Source organism: Rhinopithecus bieti, unplaced genomic scaffold (assembly GCF_001698545.2).
Source record: "Rhinopithecus bieti isolate Rb0 unplaced genomic scaffold, ASM169854v2 scaffold_15834, whole genome shotgun sequence".
In the NCBI taxonomy this organism is placed as follows: Eukaryota; Metazoa; Chordata; class Mammalia; order Primates; family Cercopithecidae; genus Rhinopithecus; species Rhinopithecus bieti.
The window spans coordinates 769,847-793,357 of NW_016808980.1; the positions used below are offsets into that span (position 1 = coordinate 769,847).

The window sequence follows — 23,511 nt, forward strand, 5'->3', positions numbered from 1 at the left end:
TCCCGTTTAAAAAAAAAAAAAAAAAAAAATATATATATATATATATATATGTGTATATATGAGATGATTCAATATCAGCTTCATATTTATTTAACAAATATTTGTGTAGTTACCTAGCATGCACCAGGCATTATTTTGGAAGCTGAAGATCCAACAGTAAACAAAATTGACAAAACCCCCTGACCTCATGGAATTGACATACTAGTAATTATATCTATTGCATTTATTTAATCAACCCCCAATCATCATTCTGGTTGCTTCCAGTATCTTCCTACTGTGACAACACTGTCCTGAATATCTGTGTGCATGTAGCTGTGTCACACGCATGAGGGTATCTATAGCAGCGCTGTCCAATGGATCTTCCCGCAACGATGGAAATGTTCTATGTCCGCTCTTTTCAATGTGTAGCCACGAGTCACATGTGGCTATTGAGCACTAGACATATGGCTGGTAAGACTGAGGAATAGAATTTAAAATTTTATTTAATTTGTTTTTTTGTTTTTGTTTTTTGTTTTTTGTTTTTCTTGAGATGAAGTCTCGCTATGTTGCCCAGGCTGGAATGCAGTGGTGCCGTCTTGGCTCACTGCAAGCTCCTCCTCCCAGGTTCACGCCATTCTCCTGCCTCAGCGTCCCTAGTAACTGGCACTACAGGCACCCACCACCACGCCCGGCTAATTTTTTTGTATTTTTTAGTAGAGACGGGGTTTCACCGTGTTAGTAGCCAGGATGGTCTCGATCTCCTGACCTTGTGATCCACCCGCCTCAGCCTTCCAAAAGTGCTGGGATTACAGGTGTGAGCCACCATGCCTGGCCTTTTTTTTTTTTTTTTTTTTTTGAGAAAGGGTCTCTGTCAGTCAGGCTGGAATGCAGTGGCACAATCATGTCTCACTGCAGCCTCAACCTCTAGAGCTTAAGCGATCCTCCCACTTTAGCCTCCTGAGTAGCTGGGACCACAAGCGTGCACCACCACATGTAGCTAGTTTTTTTTTAATGTAGAGATGGTAGGCGGGGGTGGGGTGGGGGTCTTGCTATGTTGATTAGGCTGGTCTCGAACTCCTGGCCTCAAGTGATCCTCCCATGTTGACCTCCCAAAGTGCTGGGATTACAGGTGTGAGCCACTGCACCTGGCATTAATTTTTTTTTTTTTTTTTTTTGAGACAGGGTCTTGCTCTTGCCCAGGCTGGAGTGCAGTGGCAAGATCACAGCTCACTGACACTTTGAACTCCTGGGCTTAAGCAGCCCTCCTCCGAGTAGCTAAGACTACAGGCACATCCATGCCACTGCACTTGGCTAATTTTATGTTTGTTTGTTTGTAGACAACGGGGTGTTGGTACGTTGCCCAGGTTGATCTTGAACTCCTGGCCTCAAGTGATCCTCCCACTTACTTTTGTATTTTTTGTAGATACAGGGGAGGGAGTTGGAGGCAGTGGGGTGTCTCACTATGTTACCCAGGATGGTCTCAAACCCCTGGACAAAAGCGATCCACCTGCCTCAGCAACCCAAAGTGCTGGGATTACAGGCGTGAGCGGCCACGCCCAGCCTCTTCTTAAATTTAAGCAAACAAATTTTAATAATGATGCCTGACGCCTGTAATCCCAGCACTTTGGAAGACCAGGACAGGAGGACCATTTGAGCTCAAGAGTTCGAGACCAGCCTGGGCAACATGGTGAAACCCTGTCTCTACAAAAAATTTAAAAATTAGCTGGCTATGGTGTGCACGCCTATAGTCCCAGCTACTTGGGAGTATGGGGTGGGAGGATGGCTTGCACCCATGAGGCGGAGTTTGCAGTGAGCCAAAACTGTGCCATTGCCCTCCAGCTTGGGCAACAGAGCCAGATCCTGTCTCAAAAAAGAAAAAAAAAAGCCTAGGCAACATAGAGAGACCTTGTCACTACAAAAAATAGAAAAAATAGCTAGGTGTAATGGCACATGCCTGTAGTCTCAGCTACTCAGGAGGCTGAGGCAGGAGGCTCACTTGAGCCTGGGAAGTCAAGGTTGCAGTGAGCTGTGATCACGCCACTGCATTCCATCCTGGGTGACAGAGACCCTGTCTCAAAAAAAAAGAAAAAAGAAAGAAACAGAGGAAGAAAGAAAGGGAGGGTGGGAAGGAAAGAAGGAGGGAAGGAAGGAAGGAAGGAAGGGAGGGAGGGAGAGAGGGAGGGAAAAAGAATTTTTTTTCTGCCTCAGCCTCCTGAGTAGCTGGGACTACAGGCGTGCACCACCAGACCCAGTTAATTTTTGTATTTTTAGTAGAGACAGTGTTTCACCATGTTGGTCAGGCTGGTCTTAAACTCCTGACCTCAGGTGATCCACCCACCTCGGCCTCCCAAAGTGCTGAGATTACAGGCATGAGCCACCATACCCAGCTTTTTTTTTTTTTTTTTTTTTAAAGAACATGATTCAACTGTATTGCTGTCTACAAGAAACTCACTTTATAGACTGGCTCTGAAAGGATGGAAAAAGATATTTCATGCAAATAGTGACCAAAGAACAGGAGGGCTGGCAATACTAATATCAGAAAAATTACTTGTCCAGGCCGAGCACGGTGGCAGGAGTTCAAGACCAGCCTAACTAATATGGTGAAATCCTGTCTCGACTAAAAATACAAAAATTAGCCAGGCGTGGTTGTGCATGCCTGTAGTCTCAGCTACACAGGAGGCTGAGACAGGAGAATCACCTGAACCCAGAAGGCAGAGGTTGCAGTGAGCCAAGATCACACCACTGCACTCCAGTCTGGACGATAGAGCAAGACTCCATCTCAAAAAAAGAAAAAAGAAAAATTACTTGTCCAAAAGATTACAAGAGATAAATAAGGCACTGTATATTAATAAAAAGTTCAATGCAGCCAGAAGATATAACAATTATAAACATTTATGTACCTAATAACAGACCATCAGAACATATGAAACAAAAATTGGTAGAATTGAAGGAAGAAATAGACAATTCCACAATAATAGGTCGAGACTTCAATGCCCCACTCCCAAGAATAAATAGAACAAATAGGAGATAAGTAAGGAAATAAAGGACTTGAGCGACACAGTAAGACAACCAGATCTAACACATATACAGACACTACCCAACAAAAGCATACACATTCTTCTCAGGCGCACATGGGATAGCCTCCAGGATGGACCATATGTTAGGCCACAAATTAAGCCTCAAGAGATTTTAAAAGGTAGACATCAGCCAGCCGTGGTGGCTCAGGCCTGTAATCCCAGCACTTTGGGAGGCTAAGGCAGGAGGATTGCTTGTGCCCAGGAGTTTGAGACCAGCCTGGGCAACGCAGCAAGACTTTATCTCTACAAAAAGAGAAAGAAGAAAAGAAAGGGAGAGAGGGAAAGATAAGAAGGAAAGAAAGGGCCGGGGGGCGGGGGGGGGCTCACACCTGTAATCCCAGTATTTTGGGAGGCCGAGGCAGGCAGATCACAAGGTCAGGAGATCGAGACCATCCTGCCTAACACGGTGAAACCCCGTCTCTACCAAAAATACAAAAAGAAATTAGCCGGGCGTGGTGGCAGGCACCTGTAGTCCCAGCTACTTGGGAGGCTGAGGCAGGAGAATGGCGTGAACCCGTGAGGTGGAGCTTGCAGTGGGCCGAGATCGTGCCACTGCACTCTAGCCTGGGTGACAGAGCAAGACTCCGTCTCAAACAAACAAACAAAAAAACAGGAAAGAAAGAAGAAATAAAAGAGATCATACCAAATGTCTTCTCCAAGCACAACTGCATAAGGCTAGACATCAATATGGGGAGGGGGGTAAATAAAAAGAAATCAATATCAAAGAAAAACTGGAAAATTCACAAATTTGTGGAAATTTACACACTCTTAAAGAACCAATGGATCAAAGAAGAAATCACAAGGAAAATTAGAAAATACTCAGAAACAGGCCAGGCACGATGGCTCACGCCTGTAATTCCAGCACTTTGGGAGGCCGAGGTTGGCGGATCACTTGAGGTCAGGAGTATGAGACCAGCCTGGCCAACATTGTGAAGCCCTGTCTCTACTAAAAATACAAAAATTAGCCAGGAGTGGTGGCAGGCACCTGTAATTCCAGCTACTTGGGAGGCTGAGGCAGGGGAATTGCTTGACTCCAGGAGGTGGAGGCTGCAGTGAGCAGAGATCGCACCAATGCACTCCAGCCTGGGCGACAGAGTGAGACTCCATCTCAAAATAAATAAATTAAATAAAGAAAGAAAGAGAGAAAATATTGAGAAACAAATGAAAACAAAAACTCAGCATGCCAAAATTTACTGGACACAGTGAAAGCAGTGCTCAGGGGAAATTTTATAGCTATAAGTGCTTCAAAATCATAGACAGAAAATTGCCAGGGCCTGGGGGTATGGGGATGGGAGGAGGGAACAGGAAGTTATTGTTTAATGGGGACAGAGTTTCAGTTTCAGTTTAGCAAGACGACCAGAATTCTAGAGATAGCTGATGGTAATTATTGCACAATTTGAAATGAATGTGCTTTATTGTTGGGTTTTTTTTTTTTTTTTTTCAGACGGAGTTTCGTTCTTGTTGCCTAGGCTGAAGTTGAGTGACCGTTGGAGTGAATGAACGATCTTGGCCCGCGACAACCTCCGCCTCACAGGTCAAAGGCTTCTCCTGCCTCAGCTTCCTGAGTAGCCGAGGCTACAGGCATGGGCAACGACGCCTGGCTAATTTTTGTATTGTTAGTAAAGACGGGGTTTCACCTTGTTGGCCAGGCTGCTCTCCTATTCGTAGGCTCAAGCGATCCGCCCGCCTCGGCCTCCCAAAGTGCTGGGATTACAGACGTAAGCCACCGTGCCCAGCTCCTTTGTATAAATAAATGATATTGACTTTCGTCTTGCAGCTCAGGAATTAGATGTTATTAAATTTGCTTAAATTTAAGAAATGGCTGGGTACGGTGGTTCACCGCTGTAATCCCAGCACTTCGGGCTGCTGAGGCAGGCGGATCGCTTGCGTCCAAGAGTTCGAGGCCAGCCTCAGCAACAGTGAGACCCGCCCGCTCTCTGCACCGCCCCTTCCCCACCTCCTTTCCCCATCTCTACAAAAAAAATACATAAATAAATAAATAAATAAATTAGTCCGGCATAGTGGTGACTGCCTGTGGTCCAGCTACGCAAGAGGCTGAGGTGGGAGGATCGCTTGAACCCCGGAGGTCGAGGCCGCAGGGAGCCATGATCGCTCCACTGAACACCAGCCTGGGCGACAAAACAAGACCTTTTCCCAAAATAGATTAAATAAATAAATAAATAAATTTTAGGAAAAAGCAATTTGATTGTAAGATAAATAGTGATAAGTGCAAGTGGTGCCAAACTAACGACTTAAATTTAGAAAACAGCGGCCCACGCGCAGAGCCCGTCCCAATTCTGGCAGCCTTTGGATTTGGCTTCCACGTTTTCCAGATTTCCCTCGGCCTCCAGCTCGCTTGGGTCATGGGCCCCAGGGGCCGCGAGGGGCGGCCCACCTACGAGCCCCGCCCCCAACCGCTCAGCGCCCTGCGAGCCCCGCCCCTCCGGCCGCGAGCCCCCCCTCGGCCTACTCCTCATCGGCCGCCGTTGCGCGGCGCAGAGCGGCAGCAAGATGGCGGCGCAACAGCAAGACGGTGGGGGAGCTGCGCAGCTGGCGGGGCCGGCGGCGGAGGCTGATCCCCTAGGCCGCTTCACGTGTCCCGTGTGCTTAGAGGTGTACGAGAAGCCGGTACAGGTGCCCTGCGGACACGTGTAAGCGGCGAGCCCGGGCCTGGTCGGGAGGCACTTAACTGGGAAGGAAATGGAGCTGAGGAGCGAGATGCGTCTCAGGGCGGGAGCCAGAGGACCCACCCAGAGGGGCCTCCCCGGGGTGTCTCCCGGGGCTCCTAAGGGCCGTGAAAGCTGCCGGGGCGTTCTTCTGTCTCGCCCCGCTTACTTCTAAGTATCCCGTCCCTCCGCCCGTCTTAGCCGGGCAGCTGCTGTCCGTTGAGCGCCTGCGATGTTCCAGGCGGCCTGTCAGTCTCCTTCCCACACGTGATAGTGGACTCGTGCCCTGCGGGGACTTTAGGCTCGGAAGTCCGCCCTTGGAGAGCCGACGTTTCCCTTCTAGACCACGTCGCTCTTAAAGCATAGGACATTTGGCATTGAGTCTAGCTGTAGCGAGTTATTCTAATATGAACTAAACTTGGGAGAAACGCTGAACTAGACTAAAACAACAAAAGGGAAGTCTTTATGGGGATCTGGCCAGTTTGCCCTTAGCTGTGAAAGGGGGTGGGAGTTGGCAGATGGGATTGTTAGCATTCTACTTCCTGTGTAGGAGGTTTGTTTCTTTCAGTTTTCAATTAAGCCTTCATGACCTGAATACTGTGAATAGACTGGTTATGATGATTAAAGCAGATATGTGTGAAGATGTCCAGTCCTGGGCTGTGGCCGGGGCTTTCGAGGTTGGTCGGTTTGAATCTAAGCCTTGTTCCATCAGACGCACAAACACACCTGAGTTGAAAGAATTGTAGACAACGTGGCCACCTGCTTCTTGCCTCAGAATTGGCTTTTCCTCTCGTCTCTCTCAGGGCTTATCGTGGGATCACCTTGGCATTGGTCTTGGCACCCCTTCACTAGTCGGCAGGCACAGTAGCCATTGCGCTTCATGGGCATTATTCTCTAGCCACCCTGCAGCGGGGGAGGGTTGGCAGCCATTTTACAGGTAAATACACCGAGGGTCCGACGCTTGCCTGTCGAAGGGTCGCCGTGGCCTAACTCTTCCCAGATATACTGCAGGTGACCGTTTTAATAGGCTAGAGACTAGAGAACAGTGCTTGGCACCTAACTGGCTGCTTGTTGCCTCATCATGTAGCTTTAGGCTATTCCTCTTTGCAATTCAGTTAGCCTGGAACTCCCGTCCCCCCGCCCCCCGCTTTTCAGGCTTCAGGCTTCAGGCTTCAAGTTACTGGTTAAGTTACCTCACCAAACACCATCCCCATCTAAATTACTTCCCCAATTCCTTTCTGAGACTTAACTTCCTTCTCCTTGCTTGCACAGAGCAAAACTTACAGCTCATGATGGAGTGGCCATAACTTTTTTGCCCCTCAACTGACTGGAATGGCCTCTATGTGCCAGATCTTGGGGTAGACTCTGCCTTCAGAGTTTACAGTCCAGTGGATTGATTATAAATAAGTACCAATGACTTGTCAAACTATTGTAAAAATTCATTCTGCAAGTGGGAAGGTATTTCAGGGATCACACCTCTGTGCGTGGGGTGAATGATCAGGTAATGAACTAATAAGTCGTGTAAGCAAGCTTCACGAGAGTTGAAGTGGTCTTTAGCGTTTTCATTGAATCAGCTTATCCTTGGATCAGGTTGACCTGATTTTGGATTAGTTCAGTGGATTTCATTTACTATTAACATTTGTAAAAAGGCTAGACCCAGCACAGTTTGCTAAATGAAGAGCAGCAAAATTTGAGATTTTCTTGAGCTGGGTGAACCTAGGTCAGAGGGCAAGGAAAAGTACTGTTACTCAAACCTTGGCTCTTCTCTGTCCTCACTGTCCTAGCCCCACGTGATCAGCAGTTCAGTGCAAATTGAAGACAGATGGAAGCACCTCTGTGAGGGCAGCCTGAGTCGCCCTTAGCTCCAACCGAATGCTTTCTCCTGTGCCTACTTGATTTTTACCTTTTGTGCTTGGAAAGTTGAGCATCACTGCAACTCTGGCTGGGGCACTGGATTTTTATAAAACTTTATATCAAGCCCTGAATGACTGCGTTCTCCAATCTAGTAGAATACAGCTGGAGAAAGGCAGCTGGCTGGATGCCCAAGAGAGGAGAATTTCTTCCTAGCACTGTGACGGAGTGGAGCATCAGAAGGCTGAACTAGGCAAGGGCCCATAAATAGGAAATAGAAACTGAAAAGCCAGCCCAGGATATTTGAGCAGTTCAAAAGCAGTCTGGTAGTTTGGGTATGTCTCAGGCACAAAGTGACTCGTGAACATTTGATAGATGAGCTGAACCTGTGTGCGTGTGCTTGTGAAGAGACTTCAAGCTGCTTTTTACCTGCATGCTGGGTTTGGTTGCATTATACTTACTGGACCCTCTCTGCTCTCTTGGGTTCCTGTTGTCGTCTGCATTTGTGAACAGGCAACACAAGTGATGGCCACAGGCCCTGCCTGTGTCTACTGCCTTATCGCTTGCCCTTCTCACCATGGTCTACCGCATCGTGGCCCCCAAGGTCTGCCTACCTTCCTTTCCAGTCCTCATTTGTGTGTGGCATCATCTTGGTGTGGAGCTCTGCACCCAAATCTGTGTGGCTGTCCTTGTAATCAGGTCCCACCCAGCTCAAATGCCAACTCCTCAGAAGCAGCTTTCTGTGATCCCCCCCAGCTGGTCTGTTTGCCATATTTCCTTCATATATTTAATCACTATCTGAAATTAACATTTGTGTTTCCCTTCACTCTAGAATGTAAGCATCATGAGAACAGGGCTTTGTCAAGTTTCCATTGCCCTTAGTGGTGAATGAATAGACTCCCTTACCTTCTCTGTACCTGGTTTGGAATTTTGCCTAACAGCATTAACATCAAACTTAGTGACAAGGAGGAAGGAGATTCTTAGAGGCAGTAGAAAATGGTCAAGTGTTCAGAAGATTGCCTTTCATTATATATCCTTAGTTCTTTCTGGCAGATTTGGTTATACTGTCTTAATCTATCAGGTTGGGTAAGTAGCCCAGGGTGTCTTCTCCATTCTTTCTGTATGCCTTATCTCAGCATTACCATCTGCCTAGGCTTTAGGATAGAAACTCGGTCATCTTTGACTTCTTTTCTTCAAAGTCAGTAAGTTGTCAAGTCCTCCTGATTCTGCCTCTCCATGAATGGTTTCCTGAATTCATCCCCTACTGCTTCAGTCAGACCCTCACAGTCCTCTGCCTTTAGCCATCTGTTTGGTTTCTACGTTGTCTCTCCTCACCTTCTCACCTAAAAAAAAAAGAAGTAAAGGACTGGGTGCAGTGGTTCATGCCTGTAATCCCAGCACTTTGGGAGGCCAAGACAGGTGGATCACCAGAGGTCAGGAGTTCGAGACTAGCCTGGCTAACGTGGTGAAACCCCGTCTCTACTAAAAATACAAAATAGCTGGGTGTGGTGGCACGTGTCTATAACCCCAGCCACTTGGGAGGCTGAAGCAGGAGAATCGCTGGAACCCGGGAGGCGGATTTTGCAGTGAACCGAGATCACACCATTTCACTTCAGACTGGGCAACAGCACAACTCTGTCTCAAAAACAACAACAACAACAACACTTTGTTTTCCGTGATAGCACAGAAATGTTTTTCTGAAACCTGGATTTGGTCTTGTTTTGTTAATACCTTGCTTTAAAACTTCTGGCTCCCTACTGCTTATGAGGAAAAGTCTATTAGATTTTTATTTCCTCAGATATATATGAATTTTAAGCCTAAATTAGGCCTAGAATAGTCTTCCCTTCCTCTGCTAGCTGACCTCTTTTTTTAAATGTCAGATGGGTAATGGGCCAACATCTGTAACAAGGTTCGAGGGTGGCACATCTCACACATGTGCATGAACACCCAGTCCTCACGTCCATGAACTACAAAAGGATCCAGCTGAATCGTTTTAAGGCTGATCAGAGATGCTGTCTCTGCAGTCTTTTTTTTTTCCCCCTTGAGACAGTTGCGCTCTGTTGCCCAGGCTGCAGTGCACAACCACCTCTGCCTCCCAGGTTCAAGCAATTCTTCTGCCTCAGCCTCCCAATTAGCTGGGGTTATAGGCATCTGCCACCTTGCCTGGCTAATTTTGGTATTTTTAGTAGAGACGGGTTTCACCATGTTGGCCAGGCTGGTCTCCAACTCCTGACCTCGTGATCTGCCCGCCTTGGCCTCCCAAAGTGCTGGGATTACAGGCTGGGATTACAGGCACCGCGCCCAGCTGTCTTTGCAGTCTTTCCAGCCCTTTCCTTCTCAGGTCACAACTAGTTGCTTTTCCCTTTATGTTTCTGTAGCGCTTTGTCTTCACCTCTAATGATAGCAGCTCCCCTTTATGGTGTGTTTTGTACATGCTGGACACTCTGCCAGCGGTCTGCTCTACAAACTGTATCCTCCCAGCAATCCTAGAGGTAGGTACTACTCTCTCCATTTCACAAAGTAAAGAATAAGATTCAAGAAACCCCACTGAGATCCCTCAGTGGCAGGGCCTAAGGCTTGAAGCCTCAACCTGAACACCTTCACTGCGTATCACAGGAGTTTGCATTTGTTTCTGTAGTTGTGTGTTCTTTGTAGTCAACTCCTATCCCTCAGTTCTTCTGGCCTGGAAGGACTTAGTATTTGAATTGGGAGGAGAGAGCAAGTTGTTTTTTACTCCATTATCCATTGATGTCTTTTTAAAAGTGATCCATATTTGTTTTCTTGTCTCCATGATGCGTGACAGAGGTTCTCCGTATGTCTTGTTCTAGCTTTTGCTCTGCATGCCTGCAGGAATGTCTGAAGCCGAAGAAGCCTGTCTGTGGGGTGTGTCGCAGCGCTCTGGCACCTGGCGTCCGAGCCATGGAGCTCGAGCGGCAGATTGAGAGCACAGAGACTTCTTGCCATGGCTGCCGTAAGAATGTATGTGGAAGTAATGTGGAAGAGTCCATGTCTTTCCATGATAAGATGGGGTAAAACGTACAGCTACCGTGTTGTTTCTGAAGTTAGAGCATGACTAGGTCACTAACAGCACGCGTGCATGCCGATTACCTGTGGTGATGGCTGGGCTGGTTTGTTTTCATAACCTACTGGTTTTTGTTTCTTTTTTTAAGAGTTGGTTAAGTATATATTTTAGCTTTGAAAGCCATAGAAATGAGTTATTCCAGTTTTTTCCTATAAAAGATCAATTTTGGCCGGGCGTGGTGGGTCATGCCTGTAACCCCAGCTCTTTGAGAGTCCAAGACAAGAGCTGGAGGCTAGGAGTTAAGAGACCAGACTGGGCAACATAGTGAGACCTCATCTTTACAAAAAATAAAAGTAGCCGGGTGTGGTGGTATGTACCTGTAGGCCCAGCTACTCAGGAGGCAGAGGCTAGAGGGATCACTTAAGCCCAGGAGTTTGGGATTACAGTAATCTATGATCACGCCACTGCACTCCAGCCTGGCTGACAGCAAGACCCTGTCTCTTAAAAAAAGTCAGTATGAAATCATTGGATTATAATAACAATAGCTAACATTTGAAATGCTCTTGTATAATCAGAGTCAAGTATATTTATTTTCATACGTGTTATAACTGCTACTGGAAAGGAGAAATACTGTTGTCTTATTTTCCAAGAAATATACACAGCCTTGTTGATTTTAGAATCATTAAAATTTTTTAAATTGCAGACCATACAAAAATATACAGTAATGTAGACTTGTTCCTCATTCCAGAGATTATTTCTCAATTTAATCTGGTTCAATTTAAGCCCTGGCAAGGTAGTTCATGCCTGTAATCCCAACACTTTGGGAGGCCGAGGTGGGTGGATTGCTTGAGTCCAGGAGTTCTGGACCAACCTGGACAACATGGTGAAACCTCGGCTCTACTGAAAATACAAAAAACTAGCAGGGCATGGTGGTGTGTGCTTGTAGTCTCAGCTGTTCGGGAGGCTGAGGTGAGAGGATGGCCTGAGCCCAGGAGGCAGATGTCTCAGTGAGCTGAGTTCTCACCACTGCACTCCAACCTGGGCGATAGAGCCGGACCCTGTCTCAAGAAAAAAAAAGTGATTCAGTTTCGAAAGCTACATAACATTTTCTGCCCTTTGACAAACTTTTACCAAAAGTTGGTAAAACTGTAGAATTTTATCAACCCAGTTGTAGAATTTTTGCAAAATGAGATCACACTATAATATATATGTTTCTTCAACTTTTTTCACTTGTTTAAATGTACATTCATTCCCAACTTTTTTTTCACTTTCAGTTTTTTTTCTCTTACATATTGGACAGCCTTGCATGTCAGTTTCATTAACACTTCGATATGGATGCCCATAGTATGAATATACCTTCCCATCTCCTTTTCAGAGTGATTTAGTATTAGCGATGCATAGTAGGGCCATTTTAATGCTGAGTAGGGCTATTTTCTATATCTTAATTGGGGGCTTCACTATTGAGGCTGGGCATGATGGCTTATGCCTGTAATCCTATCACTTGGAGAGGCCAAGGTAAGAGTGAGCTCAGGAGTTCGAAATCAGTCTGGTCAGCATAGTGGGACACTGTATATACCAAAACAAGCCAACAAACAAAACTAGCTGTGTGTAGTGGTGTCTGCATGTAGTCCCAGCTCCTTGGGAGGCTGAGGTGGGAAGATCGCTTGAGCCCAGGAGTTTGAGAGCAGCCTGGGGAATATAGTGGACCCAGTTTCTACAAAAAAATAAAAAAAAAATTGGGGATTCCTCAGTTTGTAGCTTAAAGTCAAGTTCTTTAGCTGGAGGTGAGACCATCATCATGGTAAGCTGGAACTCCAATCTTGGAGCATTTTTCCCCCTTTGACGTTTACTTTTAGAAACTCAAGATACTGAAATACAGTTTCCTACTGCCTTTTTTTTTTTTTTTTTTTTTTTTTTTTTTTTTTGAGACAGAGTCTTGCTCTGTCGCCCAGGCTGGAGTGCAATGGCGTGATCTCGGCTCACTGCAAACTCCGCCTGTTGGGTTCATGCCATTCTCCTGCCTCAGCCTCTGGAGTAGCTGGGACTACAGGTGCCTGCCACCACGTGCAGATATGTGTGTATATATATGTATGCATATATATATGTATATATCTGTTTTTTGTTTTGTTTTGTATTTTTAGTAGAGGCGGGGTTTCACCGTGTTAGCCAGGATGGTCTCAATCTCCTGACCTCGTGATCTGCCCGCCTCGGCCTCCCAGAGTGCTGGGATTACAGGTGTCAGCCACTGTACCCGGTCTCTTCATCTTTATTTATGCATGCATAATGTGGTTTTTGGTTTTTTTTTTTTTTTTTTTTTTGAGACGGAGTCTGGCTTTGTTGCCCGGGCTGGAGTGCAATGGTGTGGTCTCGGCTCACTGCAACCTCTGCCTCCCTGGCTCAAACCATCCTCCCACCTCAGCCTCTCAAGTAGCTGGGACTACAGGCATGTGTCACCACGCCCACCTAATTTTTTTTTGTATTTTTAGTAGAGACAGAGTTTTCATGTTGCCCATGCTGATCTCAAACTTGGGAGCGCAAAGTGATAGTCCACCTCAGCCTCCCTCAGGATTACAGGTGTGAGCCACCATGCTCTGCCCATGATGGGCTTTTTGTTTGTTTTACTGTGTGCTTTTGCTTTTCTCCATTTTCAAGATGAGTTACTGTATGGTTGGCATGCCTCTAAAAATGTTTTTCTTTCCTTCCCTCTTTTCTTCAATTCTTAAAACTTTCTTTCTTTTTAGAAAACCTGTAATGAAGCACTATTCTCTGGGTTTTCTTCTCTATTTTACTATTGCACAGCCTAGATTTTATGTGAAAGGTTGGGCCAGGCATGGTAGCTCACACCTGTTAGCCCAGCACTTTGGGAGGCCAAGGCAGGGATATCACTTGAGGTCAGGAGTTCGAGACCATCCTGGCTAACACAGTGAAACTCCATCTCTACTAAAAATATGGAAATTAGCTGGGCATGATGGCACACGCCTGTAATCCCAGCTACTCAGGAGGCTGAGGTGGGAGAATCACTTGAACCCGGGAGGCGGAGGTTGCAGTGATCCAAGATGGTGCCACTGCACTTCAGTCTGGACTACAGAGTGAGTGAGACTCCGTCTCAAAAAAGAAAAACAAAAAAAAAAGAATTTAGATTTTTTCTTTTTCTTTTTTTTTTTTTTTTTTTGAGACGGTGTCTCACTCTGTCGGCCCAGGCTGGAGTGCATGGCTGGATCTCAGCTCACTGCAACGCTCCGCTTCCTAGTTACGCCATTTTCCTGCCTCAGCCTCCCGAGTAGCTGGGACTACAGGCGGCCCGCACCTCGCCCGGCTAGTTTTTTTGTATTTTTTAAGGTAGAGACGGGGTTTTCCACCGTGTTAGCCAGGATGGTCTCGATCCCTGACCTCGTGATCCGCCCGTTCTCGGCCTCCCAAAGTGCTGGGATTACAGGCTTGAGCACCGCCCCGCCAAGAATTTAGATTTTAAAGATTATTTCTCAGAGTCTGGTGATTGATACTTTAATCAGGGTTGGTGGCTTTTATACGTTTTACCTAAATGATCACTTTTCTCTGCTGCACATAACAGAATGTGGTTTTTGGCTTGCTACAAGGAGACTAGTTTAAATGCTAGTATAGAAAACTTTTAAAAACATCCTAGATTTGGAGCTTGTCTGTGAAGCACACAACCTGTCATGAATAGGAGCAAACCTCTAGGAGAGTTATTTTAGAGTGGAAGCGGATATCCTGATTTAGTTGAATAAAATAGCCTTGTTATTAATGGGAAATCTGCAATAATCAGGGTTTCAGCCCCATCAGCATCGTCAGGAGTCTGGTGAGATTATTTGTCAGGGTAGTGTAGGTCTAGTTTTCTTTGCGCCCTTGTTTGGGACTACATTTGGCCTGTTACAAGGTCCTCACTAACTTGTGGGCTCTGATTCTTCCTATTTGAGTTCTTCCTATCCAAGATCCGGTCCCACGTGGCTACTTGTTCCAAATACCAGAACTACATCATGGAAGGTGTGAAGGCCACCATTAAGGATGCATCTCTTCAGCCAAGGTAAATGACTCAGTCTCCCCTTAGGTGGAGGTCATCTCTTGCTATTAATACAAAGAGGTTGGACACCTTGCATGGTCAGGGGTTTGGTTGTATGAATTGTTATGCTGGCTAAAGCTGATACAAGTATTTTGGGAGGAGTGTGCAAAGGAGGACTCTGGTGTTCAGATGTTAGCTGAGCTATTCTTTTTTTCTTTTTTGAGACGGAGTCTCACTCTGTTTGGGCTGGAGTGCAGTGGCGCAATCTCAGCTCACTGCAACCTCTGCCTCTCGGGTTCAAGAGATTCTCCTGCCTCAGTCTCCCGAGTAGCTGAGATTACAGGCACCTGCCAGCAATCCTGGCTACATTTTGTATTTTTTAGTAGAGACAGGGTTTCGCCATGTTGGCCAGGCTAGTCTTGAACTCTTAACCTCAGGCTATCCTCCTGGCTTGGCCTGTTGGGATCACAGGTGTGAATCACCATGTCCGGCCAGCTGAGCTATTATCTTCAAAACACTTGATCTGAGTCTAAAGTGATCATCAGCGTCCTTGTCATTACACATTCGGTGAGCTTTGCTCCTTTTGGGAGTGTACTGTGGTTGAAGTTTAATGGAAAGGTACAGAAAAATTTTCTTTTTTCCTGTCTTTCACCTTCCAGGAATGTTCCAAACCGTTATACCTTTCCTTGTCCTTACTGTCCTGAGAAGAACTTTGATCAGGAAGGACTTGTGGAACACTGCAAATTATTCCATAGCACGGATACCAAATCTGTGGTAAGAGTAACTTTTTTTTTTTCCCTTAAACTTTATTATGGGAAAGGATCAAGCTTGGAGAAAAATGACGGGATTAGTAGAATGAACTCCTGTATGCCCTTCACCTAGATTCACAGATTGTTAACATTTTACCATATTTGCTTAACCATGCTCTATAATACACATTTTTTGCTGACCACTTGGGAACAAGCTACAGATACCATGACTTTTTGCACCCTGAATAGTTTGCACCCTGATACAGGAGTGTATATGTCTTAAGAACAAGAATGTTTTCTTGGAAAATTATATTTTTGTGTGTATAATTAATCATATTCAAGAAATTTAACATTGATACAATCTAATATCTAATGTAAAATTCATGTTTTAATTTTAACAGTGGTAATGTCCTTCATAGCAATTTTCCCCTCCCCCCAAAGCAGAGGCAGGGATGGTACATGAGTTCTCTGGGTGCTGCATTAAGTCATGTGATGTCTATTGTTGGTAACATTAACTTGGATCCCTTGGTATCCACCAGATTTCTCCATGAAGCTTTTGGAAGTAACTTCTTTGTATTTGTGGGGAAAGAGGATTTAGGTGAAATTATTAGGAAAAGGCTTATCAGTCCTTGGACATTTTACTCAGATATCACTGACTGGCATGTGTAGTTTCCTTTAAAAAAAAAAAAAAAAACATAGGCCGGGCACGGTGGCTCACACCTGTAATCCCAGCACTTTGGGAGGCCAAGGCGGGTGGATCACTTGAGGTCAGGAGTTCAAGATCAGCCTGGCTAACAAACATAGTGAAACCCCATCTCTACTAAAAATACAAAAATTAGCCAGGCATGGTGGTACGTGCCTTTAATCCCAGCTACTTGGGAGGCTGAGGCATGAGAATTGCTTGAACCTGGGAGGCAGAGGTTGCAGTGAACTGAGATCGTGCCACTGCACTCCAGCCTGGGCAGCAGAATGAAACTCCCAAAAAAAAAAAGTATTTGTTCCATCTCAGCAAAGTGTTAACCTTTCTCTCTTAATGTGATTGACAGACCAGGTCTTTTTTTATAGTTAGGTGTATACTTCCTTCTATAGTTTTGTTTTAATTTTTCCATTTATCTCATACTGCTTCTCTTGAACTACATACTCTGTTGTATGGGCAACCTTCAGCTCCATTGCTGTAAACAGTGGTGCAGAGATTTTAGAATTTTAATGAGCTTTTGTGAGAGTACTAGGGCAGCTATCAATGCTCATCTTAAGATAGAACTGGCCATTTTGAGAAACATATCTTTGCCTGTATCTATGTATGTTTATAAGCTAAATTCTTAGATACAGATTGACTTGGTTAAATGTTACTTGCACTCATAATTTTGTTGGATACTATTATTGCTGAACTTTTCTGGTATGGCAGCCTAATTTTCTGTCTTTTTCCCCTCCTTTGGCTTCTGAAATCCCTCCGATTATGTTGTCTATGTTGAGGCCTTCTCTTCAGCCTTTGGCCCTCTCTTCTGTCTTCCTCTTCCTCTGCAAGTTCTTAACTCTGCGTTTCTCCCTTCCCTTTGGAAGCCATCTCCTTTTCAGTCTCTAGTCCCATCCTATGTTCTAGCTCCCCAGCTACAGCTGCCTGTCCACCTCTTCCACTCAGTCTTCTACCATCCCAGATTTCTCTCGTGTCAATCCCCTTTATCACTGTATCCTCTTTGCTGTGGGGTAGGGTTGCACCTTTAAGTGGGGGCACTTAGGTCATCTCTCTTCCTGGCATGAGTTTTCCATGCTCACTGGCCTGGTCGTTTGTATGCGTTGACAGTAACCGCCACCTTCTGGCCTTTTCTCCGTGCTGCTGCCTCTCTTCTGGAGCACCATTTTTTTTTTTTTTTTTTTTTTTGAGACAGAGTCTCACTCTGTCACCCAGGCTGGAGGCTGGAGTACAGTGGCACAATCTCGGCTCACTGCAATCTCCACTTCCAGGGTTCAAGCAATTCTTATGCCTCAGCCTCCCAAGTAGCTGGGACTACAGGTGTGTGCCACCATGCCCAGCTAATTTTTGTAATTTTAGTAGAGAAAGTGTTTCACCATGTTGGCCAGGCTGGTCTCAAACTCCTGATCTCAGGTGATCTACCACTTTTGGCCTCCCAAAGTGCTGGGATTACGTGTGTGAGCCACTGTGCCTGGCCTGGAGCACCCTATCATGTTCTCTTTGCGTTTCCAAATATCTCCCAATCTTCAAAACCCAAATCAACCTGTTGTGTGAGGGCTTTTTGGCCCCATCCCCCTTACCTGAGTATTTCCTTTGTTAAGATGCATATAAGGCTGTGTTTTACTTCCCTGGGACATCGCTCATTGGCTTATTTTCTTAGTTTTCCTCGTGCTTTTGGATTGTCTTCTGTGCTGGATTGGAAGGCCAGTCTAGGCCCCCCACCAGGCTGACTCACTTCTCTGCCTACAGTAGGCAATGAGAAAGGGTGGTATCATGATTTGAACTTTACCCACTCCCACGTGTCATTTGACTTGAGTAGGAAATTTGTAGTGTTTTCTGGGCTGCTGATGTGCACAGGAAGGAGTTACTGGCCCTGGACAGTATGTCAGGAAAGCTGTCCTGGAAGAAAGGAGGCCAGACACAGGCCGCAGAGGGCTGGTGCAAGCTTGGAAATTGGGTGCCTAAGACCTTGCTTTTGTGTTGAAAGGTTTGTCCGATATGTGCCTCGATGCCCTGGGGAGACCCCAACTACCGCAGCGCCAACTTCAGAGAGCACATCCAACGCCGGCACCGGTTTTCTTACGACACTTTTGTGGTAAGTCTGGAGCCTAGGCTCTGATCCCTCCCCTGGGGGAATGGCACGGCTACTTCACTCTTCTCAAAAAGGGAAGTGGGGCCCCCCCGGTGTTGAACTTTGTCACTGTTGTGATGGGCTTCCAGTCTGTATACTGGATACAGTGATAAAGGGGATTGTCAAGAGAGAAATCTGGGATGATAGAAGACTGAGTGAAAGAGGTGAGCAGGCAGCTGTAGCTGGGGAGCTAGATGGGCTTCCAGTATGTATACTGTAGCTACTATACAGTTTCTATTCATGGGCCAGGCAGGTGGCCAGAGTGACATTTATTTATTTATTTGTTTGTTTATTTGAGATGGAGTCTCACTCCGTCGCCCAGGCTGAAGTGCAATGGCATGATCTCAGCTCACTGCAACCTCCACCTCCTGGGTTCAAGTGATTCTCCTGCCTCAGCCTCCTGAGTAGCTGGGACTACAGGCGCATGCCACCATGCCCTGTTGATTTTTGTACTTTTAGTAGAGACAGGGTTTCACTGTGTTGGCCAGGCTGGTCTCAAACTCCTGACCTCGTGATCCGCCCACCTTGGCCTCCCAAAGTGTTGGGATTACAGGCATGAGCCACCACGCCCCGCCCAGAGTGACATTTAAGAAGATGATCTGGGTCAAGCACAGTGGCTCACGCCTGTAATCCCGGCACTTTGGGAGGCCAAGGTGGGCAGATCACGAGGTCAAGGGTTCGAGACCAGCCTGGCCAACATAGTGAAACCCTGTCTCTACTAAAAATACAAAAAATTAGTCGGGTGTGGTGGCGGGTGCCTGTAATCCTAGCTACTTGGGAGGCTGAGGCAGGAGAATCACTTGAACATGGGAGGCAAGGTTGCAGTGAGCCAAGACTGCGCTACTGCACTCCAGCCTGGGCAACAGAGCGAGACTCTGTCTCAAAACAAAACAAGAAGATGATTTGGTCAGTCTTGAGACAGAGACAGTGATGCTTGCTCTTTCCATCTCCTAGCCCTGCCCCCAAAATTTTGTCTACTTTTCTTGTGGTTTATATAACTTTTGCCTGTTATAGAACTTGGTTTGGGGCCAGGTGCAGTGGTTCATACCTATAATCCTAGCGTTTTGGGAGACTGAGGCAGGTGGATCACTTGAGCTCGGGAGTTTGAGACCAGCCTGGGCAACATGGTAAAACCTTGTCGCTGCAAAAAATACAGAAATTAACCAGTTGTGGTGGCTCCTGCCTGTAGTCCCAGCTACTTTGAGGGAGCTGGGACAGGAGGATCTCTTGAGCCCAGCAGGCAGAGGTTGCAGTGAGCTGAGATCATGCCACTGTACTGCAGCCTGGGCAACAGAATGAGACCCTGTCTCAAAAAAAAAAAAAAAAAAAAAAAATTTGGACTTGGGAAGCTCAAGCTCACATGTCCATGGGGACCATAATTGAAATGATCCTCCTGAGGATTTCCAAGCCGGGTTGTGCCTGACTCATTATGCTGCCATCACCTCCACCCCTTGTTTTCCTGTGGAAATGCAGGCGCAGCATTGCCTAGCTTCTCCGTTCCCCCACCCCATGCCCAAAGCAGGACAGGAAAATTTCACAGGAAGTTTCACAGGTTTTAATTATCTTCAAAAGTACTTCAGGTCAAATAGCATATATCCACTAGCCAAATACGGCTGTCAGGTTTCTATTCTTTCCCTAGAGCTGGGTGGTTTCAAAGGGGCACACTGTTGTCTTGGCATTATAGTAATAGGTAAATTTGGCCAACTATATCAGGTAAACCTCTTATGTATATAGATGTCAGGTTAGGATTTTAGAGTGGTGTTCGGTCTTAATGGCTGAATTTCAGTATCTAAGAAAGAAAGCTCTTTCCTAAATTGTCATAAAGAATATTTATTCTCAGTCTGACAGTGTCTGAAACTCAGACTTCAGAATAACTCCCTTTTTGTTAATGTGACACAGATGAATGTAATTCCTAAAAATGCCTCATTGAAGAGGGCTGGTTGCACTATAGTTTCTGCTGTACTGTATGGCTCTAAAAAACTGATTCTGTACTGGGCACTGATTCCACCTCTCAGAAACAACTCTTCAGCTCAGTGCATCTGTGTGCTCTGTTCCAACAAACTTATAAACGTTCTGAGCACTTGGTCTGTGCCAGGCTCCATTCATGTGCTGTGTGGGTCTCTCAATCTCCATTTAAGGGAGGCATCCTTATCTTCATTTAAGAATAAGGCAGCAGACTGGCCAGGTGCAGTGGCTCACACCTGTAATCTCAGCACTTTGGGAGGCTGAGGTGGGTGGATCACGAGATCAAGAGATTGAGACCATCCTGGCCGACATGGTGAAACCCTATCTTTTTTTTTTTTTTTTTTTGAGGCGGTATGTCATCACTCTGTCGCGCCCAGACTGGAGTGCAGTGCCGGATCTCAGTCACTGCAAGCTCCGCCCTCCTGGGTTTTACGCCATTTCTCCGCCTCAGCCTCCCGAGTAGCTGTACTTTACAGGCCCCGGCCACCTCTCCTGCTTAGATTTTTGTATATTTAGTAGAGACGGGTTTCACCCGGTTAGCCAGGATGGGGTCTATCTCCTGATCCTATGGATCCGCCCGTCTCAGCCTCCCAACAGTTCTGGATACAGGCTTGAGCCACCGTGCGCCCGGCGCGGTATAAACCCTATCTCTACTAAAAATACAAAACATTAGCTGGCCATGGTGGCGCACGCCGGTAACTTCCCAGCTACTTGGAGCTGAGGGCTAGGAGAAATCCGTCTTGAACCTGGGAGGCAGGATTTGCAGTGAGCTGACGTCCACTGTACTCCGGCCTGGCAACAAGAGCAAGACTCCATCAAAAAAAAAAAAAAAAATAAAAAGATAAGGCAGCAGAGACAGATTAATTTTCCAAGTTACATAGTCTAGCATCCACAGACAGTTGAGATCCAGTCCCTGGCAGCCTGCTCCAGCAGTTGCTAGGCTGTCCTGCTTCTACTGAAAGCCAGTCTTTGCATGTGGGAAGAGTTGCTGAGGCGTCATGTCTATTTTTGCCCTTAGGATTATGATGTTGATGAAGAGGACATGATGAATCAGGTGTTGCAGCGCTCCATCATCGACCAGTGACCAGAGTCTGTGCTTGCTGTCTTGTCTCATGTTCCAGAGCTTCCATTACATATTAAACGTGAAACCTATGACTCCTGTACCTTACCTGTTCAACAGACCTGAAAATGAGCCATGGCATTGGGACAGGGTCACTTCTGACAGGGGAAATGGGTCCCCAGGTCAGCCCTCCTCTTCCCTTTGGGCTCTTGCCAAAGCTGTCTTCCCCTACTGTTAACCTTGTTTGTCACATGGTTGAGTTTGTGTTGGTTCTCGGCTACTTTCTGGAGCTTCTGCCGCCTCCTGTGGAAGAGAATCTAGCTTCTCCATCTCTTGTTTCACACTCATTCCTCCCATCCAGTGTTTGTCTCTCGGGTCCTGCAAGCCAGCCAGGACCTTTTCTGGGTCATGAATAGCACAATGAAGCAAGTGTCTCCTTTCTTTGTCCCCGAGGTGTGCAGACTCTGGCAGCCGTGCACCTGACCAGAGCTGAAGCTTCCGCTGGGCTGTGGGGTTGCCAGAAGCTGGGGTTGCCATCCTGGGGTACATGTCACCAGTCCTCTTGGGGTTTTGCACCATCTGATGCTAGATGTTTTGATTAGTGATATTTTCCTAATACTACATATCCTTAGAGTTCACTGGTTCAGTCTTAAATGCCTGCATGGTGCCTTTTTAGGATAAGGTATAACCATATATTTTTGGTGGAAGTGTTTCTGGGTTAGGAAAGTTAAAGTCTGTTTATCCATAAGTGGGGAGGAGGGTCAGCGAAGAGAAGTGGGAGGGCCAGAGCTTTTTGGTTCTGATTTACAAATGAATGAAGTAGTTTCAAACAATGCGGACATGTTTACCTCTCCATGTGGGAGTCTGCCTAATTCTTACTCTAGAAGCACAAAAAAAGAATCCTCAGATGAATTAAAGAAAGAAGTTTGGGGACTCAGCGGGTACTAGTTCTTTTACCTTCTGCTTGGTAACTTAGATTAAACTGAGCATTGTTTTTCTGTCACATATGTTTTCCTTATGACACTGGTTTCGACATGTAAAATGTGTTTGAAAACCTGCTTTGTAGATGCAGAGAGAAGCTGTAGGAAACCCAGTACCGCCCCCGGTCTGTTGTGACAAGACATTGTTCATAAGGCACAGCACATCGCATGATGAACAGTTGTTAATAAAAGCTGTTGCTGGAAACTTGCTTTAGTAACAGCTCAAGAAGCTTGGAGTTCATATTTCACAAATATTAATAAATATAAGTCCAAGAGCTGTCAGTCTAATCTGTAGGAGCAGAACCTCTGACCAAAAGGCATATGGGTTTAGGTTGGTTCTTTGATGTTGTATGTCTCTAATGGGGCTGCAAGTGACCTTGTGCTTGTACACTGCTGCTGTGGGGCTCCATGCCTGCCAGTGAAGAGCTGCAGATGCCGAGAAGCCAGCAAAGACAGGGCCCACTGGAAAAAATAGTTCTTTCATTAGTATTTCTCGGGAGGACCCAAAAGTTAAGGTCAGCTTGTTCACTGTAATTTCTGGAAAAAGTTCTCTCAGACCTTCCTGAATTTAGATCATCTCAGAAGTCTGGAGGGAAATCTGACGAAACCTTCATTTGAGGGAACTGATATGAGTGTATGTCCACCTCACTGGTGGCACCAAGAAACTTATTTCCTTGTATTAAGTGCACTTCTTGTATTTCTAGTAAGATGACTTTCCAGAAAGTGAGATTTGTTATGTTCTGGCTTTTAAAAGGTCAAATATAAATAAATTTCATAACTTAATGTAACTGGGAAGCTATGGTTCTTGTTTTCATTCCACAGCATGGGCTTAGGGAACCTCCAGGAGATTGTTAACCCTTTCTAGAAGGGAAGTTCTTGCTTGTTGCTGAGTCCTATTTGGCATCTAATCTCAGCTGACGCCACCAGCTGGGCCTCATGGTGCCTGTCCTCTGTAAAAAGAACACTTGTTACAGTTGGGAGGCTCTGGGAGGTGAGAAGTGACAGTGCTCCATATAGCAAGGTTTTAGACATGCGGCTTCCGCTACGTGCACATAACAGCAGCAGTGCTGAGGGCTTGTAGTAAAGGGACTCTGCAGGGTCAAGTTTCAGGTCCTGGATGTGTTTAAGTTCATACTCTGCCGTTAGCTGTGGGGCATCTAGTGAATATTTTCTGAACCTGTCTCCTATGAAGTGGAGATAATTTTATCTGCCTCTTAAGGATGCTAGGATCCAAGGAGCAAAGTATACAGAGCTCTCCCTGCACAGCATCGTGGGTGCCCACTGTAGTGTTTGGCTGCTTGAGCTTCATTCCAATCCCATAG

At 46.0% G+C, this 23,511-nt stretch overlaps 1 protein-coding gene and 1 long non-coding RNA gene across 3 annotated transcripts in view; both read left to right on the forward strand.

Moving 5' to 3' along the window:
- The window catches only part of LOC108539468 (uncharacterized), an 18,926-nt gene extending 14,287 nt beyond the window's left edge, over nt 1-4,639 (forward strand). For both annotated transcript variants that reach the window (XR_001888373.1, XR_001888375.1), the window contains exon 4: nt 4,501-4,639. This is a non-coding gene — a long non-coding RNA (uncharacterized LOC108539468). The remainder of the gene's footprint in view (nt 1-4,500) is intronic.
- Nucleotides 4,640-5,510: 871 nt separating this feature from the next.
- Nucleotides 5,511-22,973, forward strand: RNF114 (ring finger protein 114). The gene is made up of 6 exons (XM_017888158.1): nt 5,511-5,707; nt 10,402-10,552; nt 14,531-14,637; nt 15,273-15,387; nt 18,041-18,148; nt 21,168-22,973. The coding sequence occupies exons 1-6, from the start codon at nt 5,568-5,570 to the stop codon at nt 21,231-21,233; spliced, it is 687 nt and encodes a 228-aa protein (XP_017743647.1). The 5' UTR covers nt 5,511-5,567; the 3' UTR covers nt 21,234-22,973.
- The last annotated feature ends 538 nt before the right edge of the window (nt 22,974-23,511 follow it).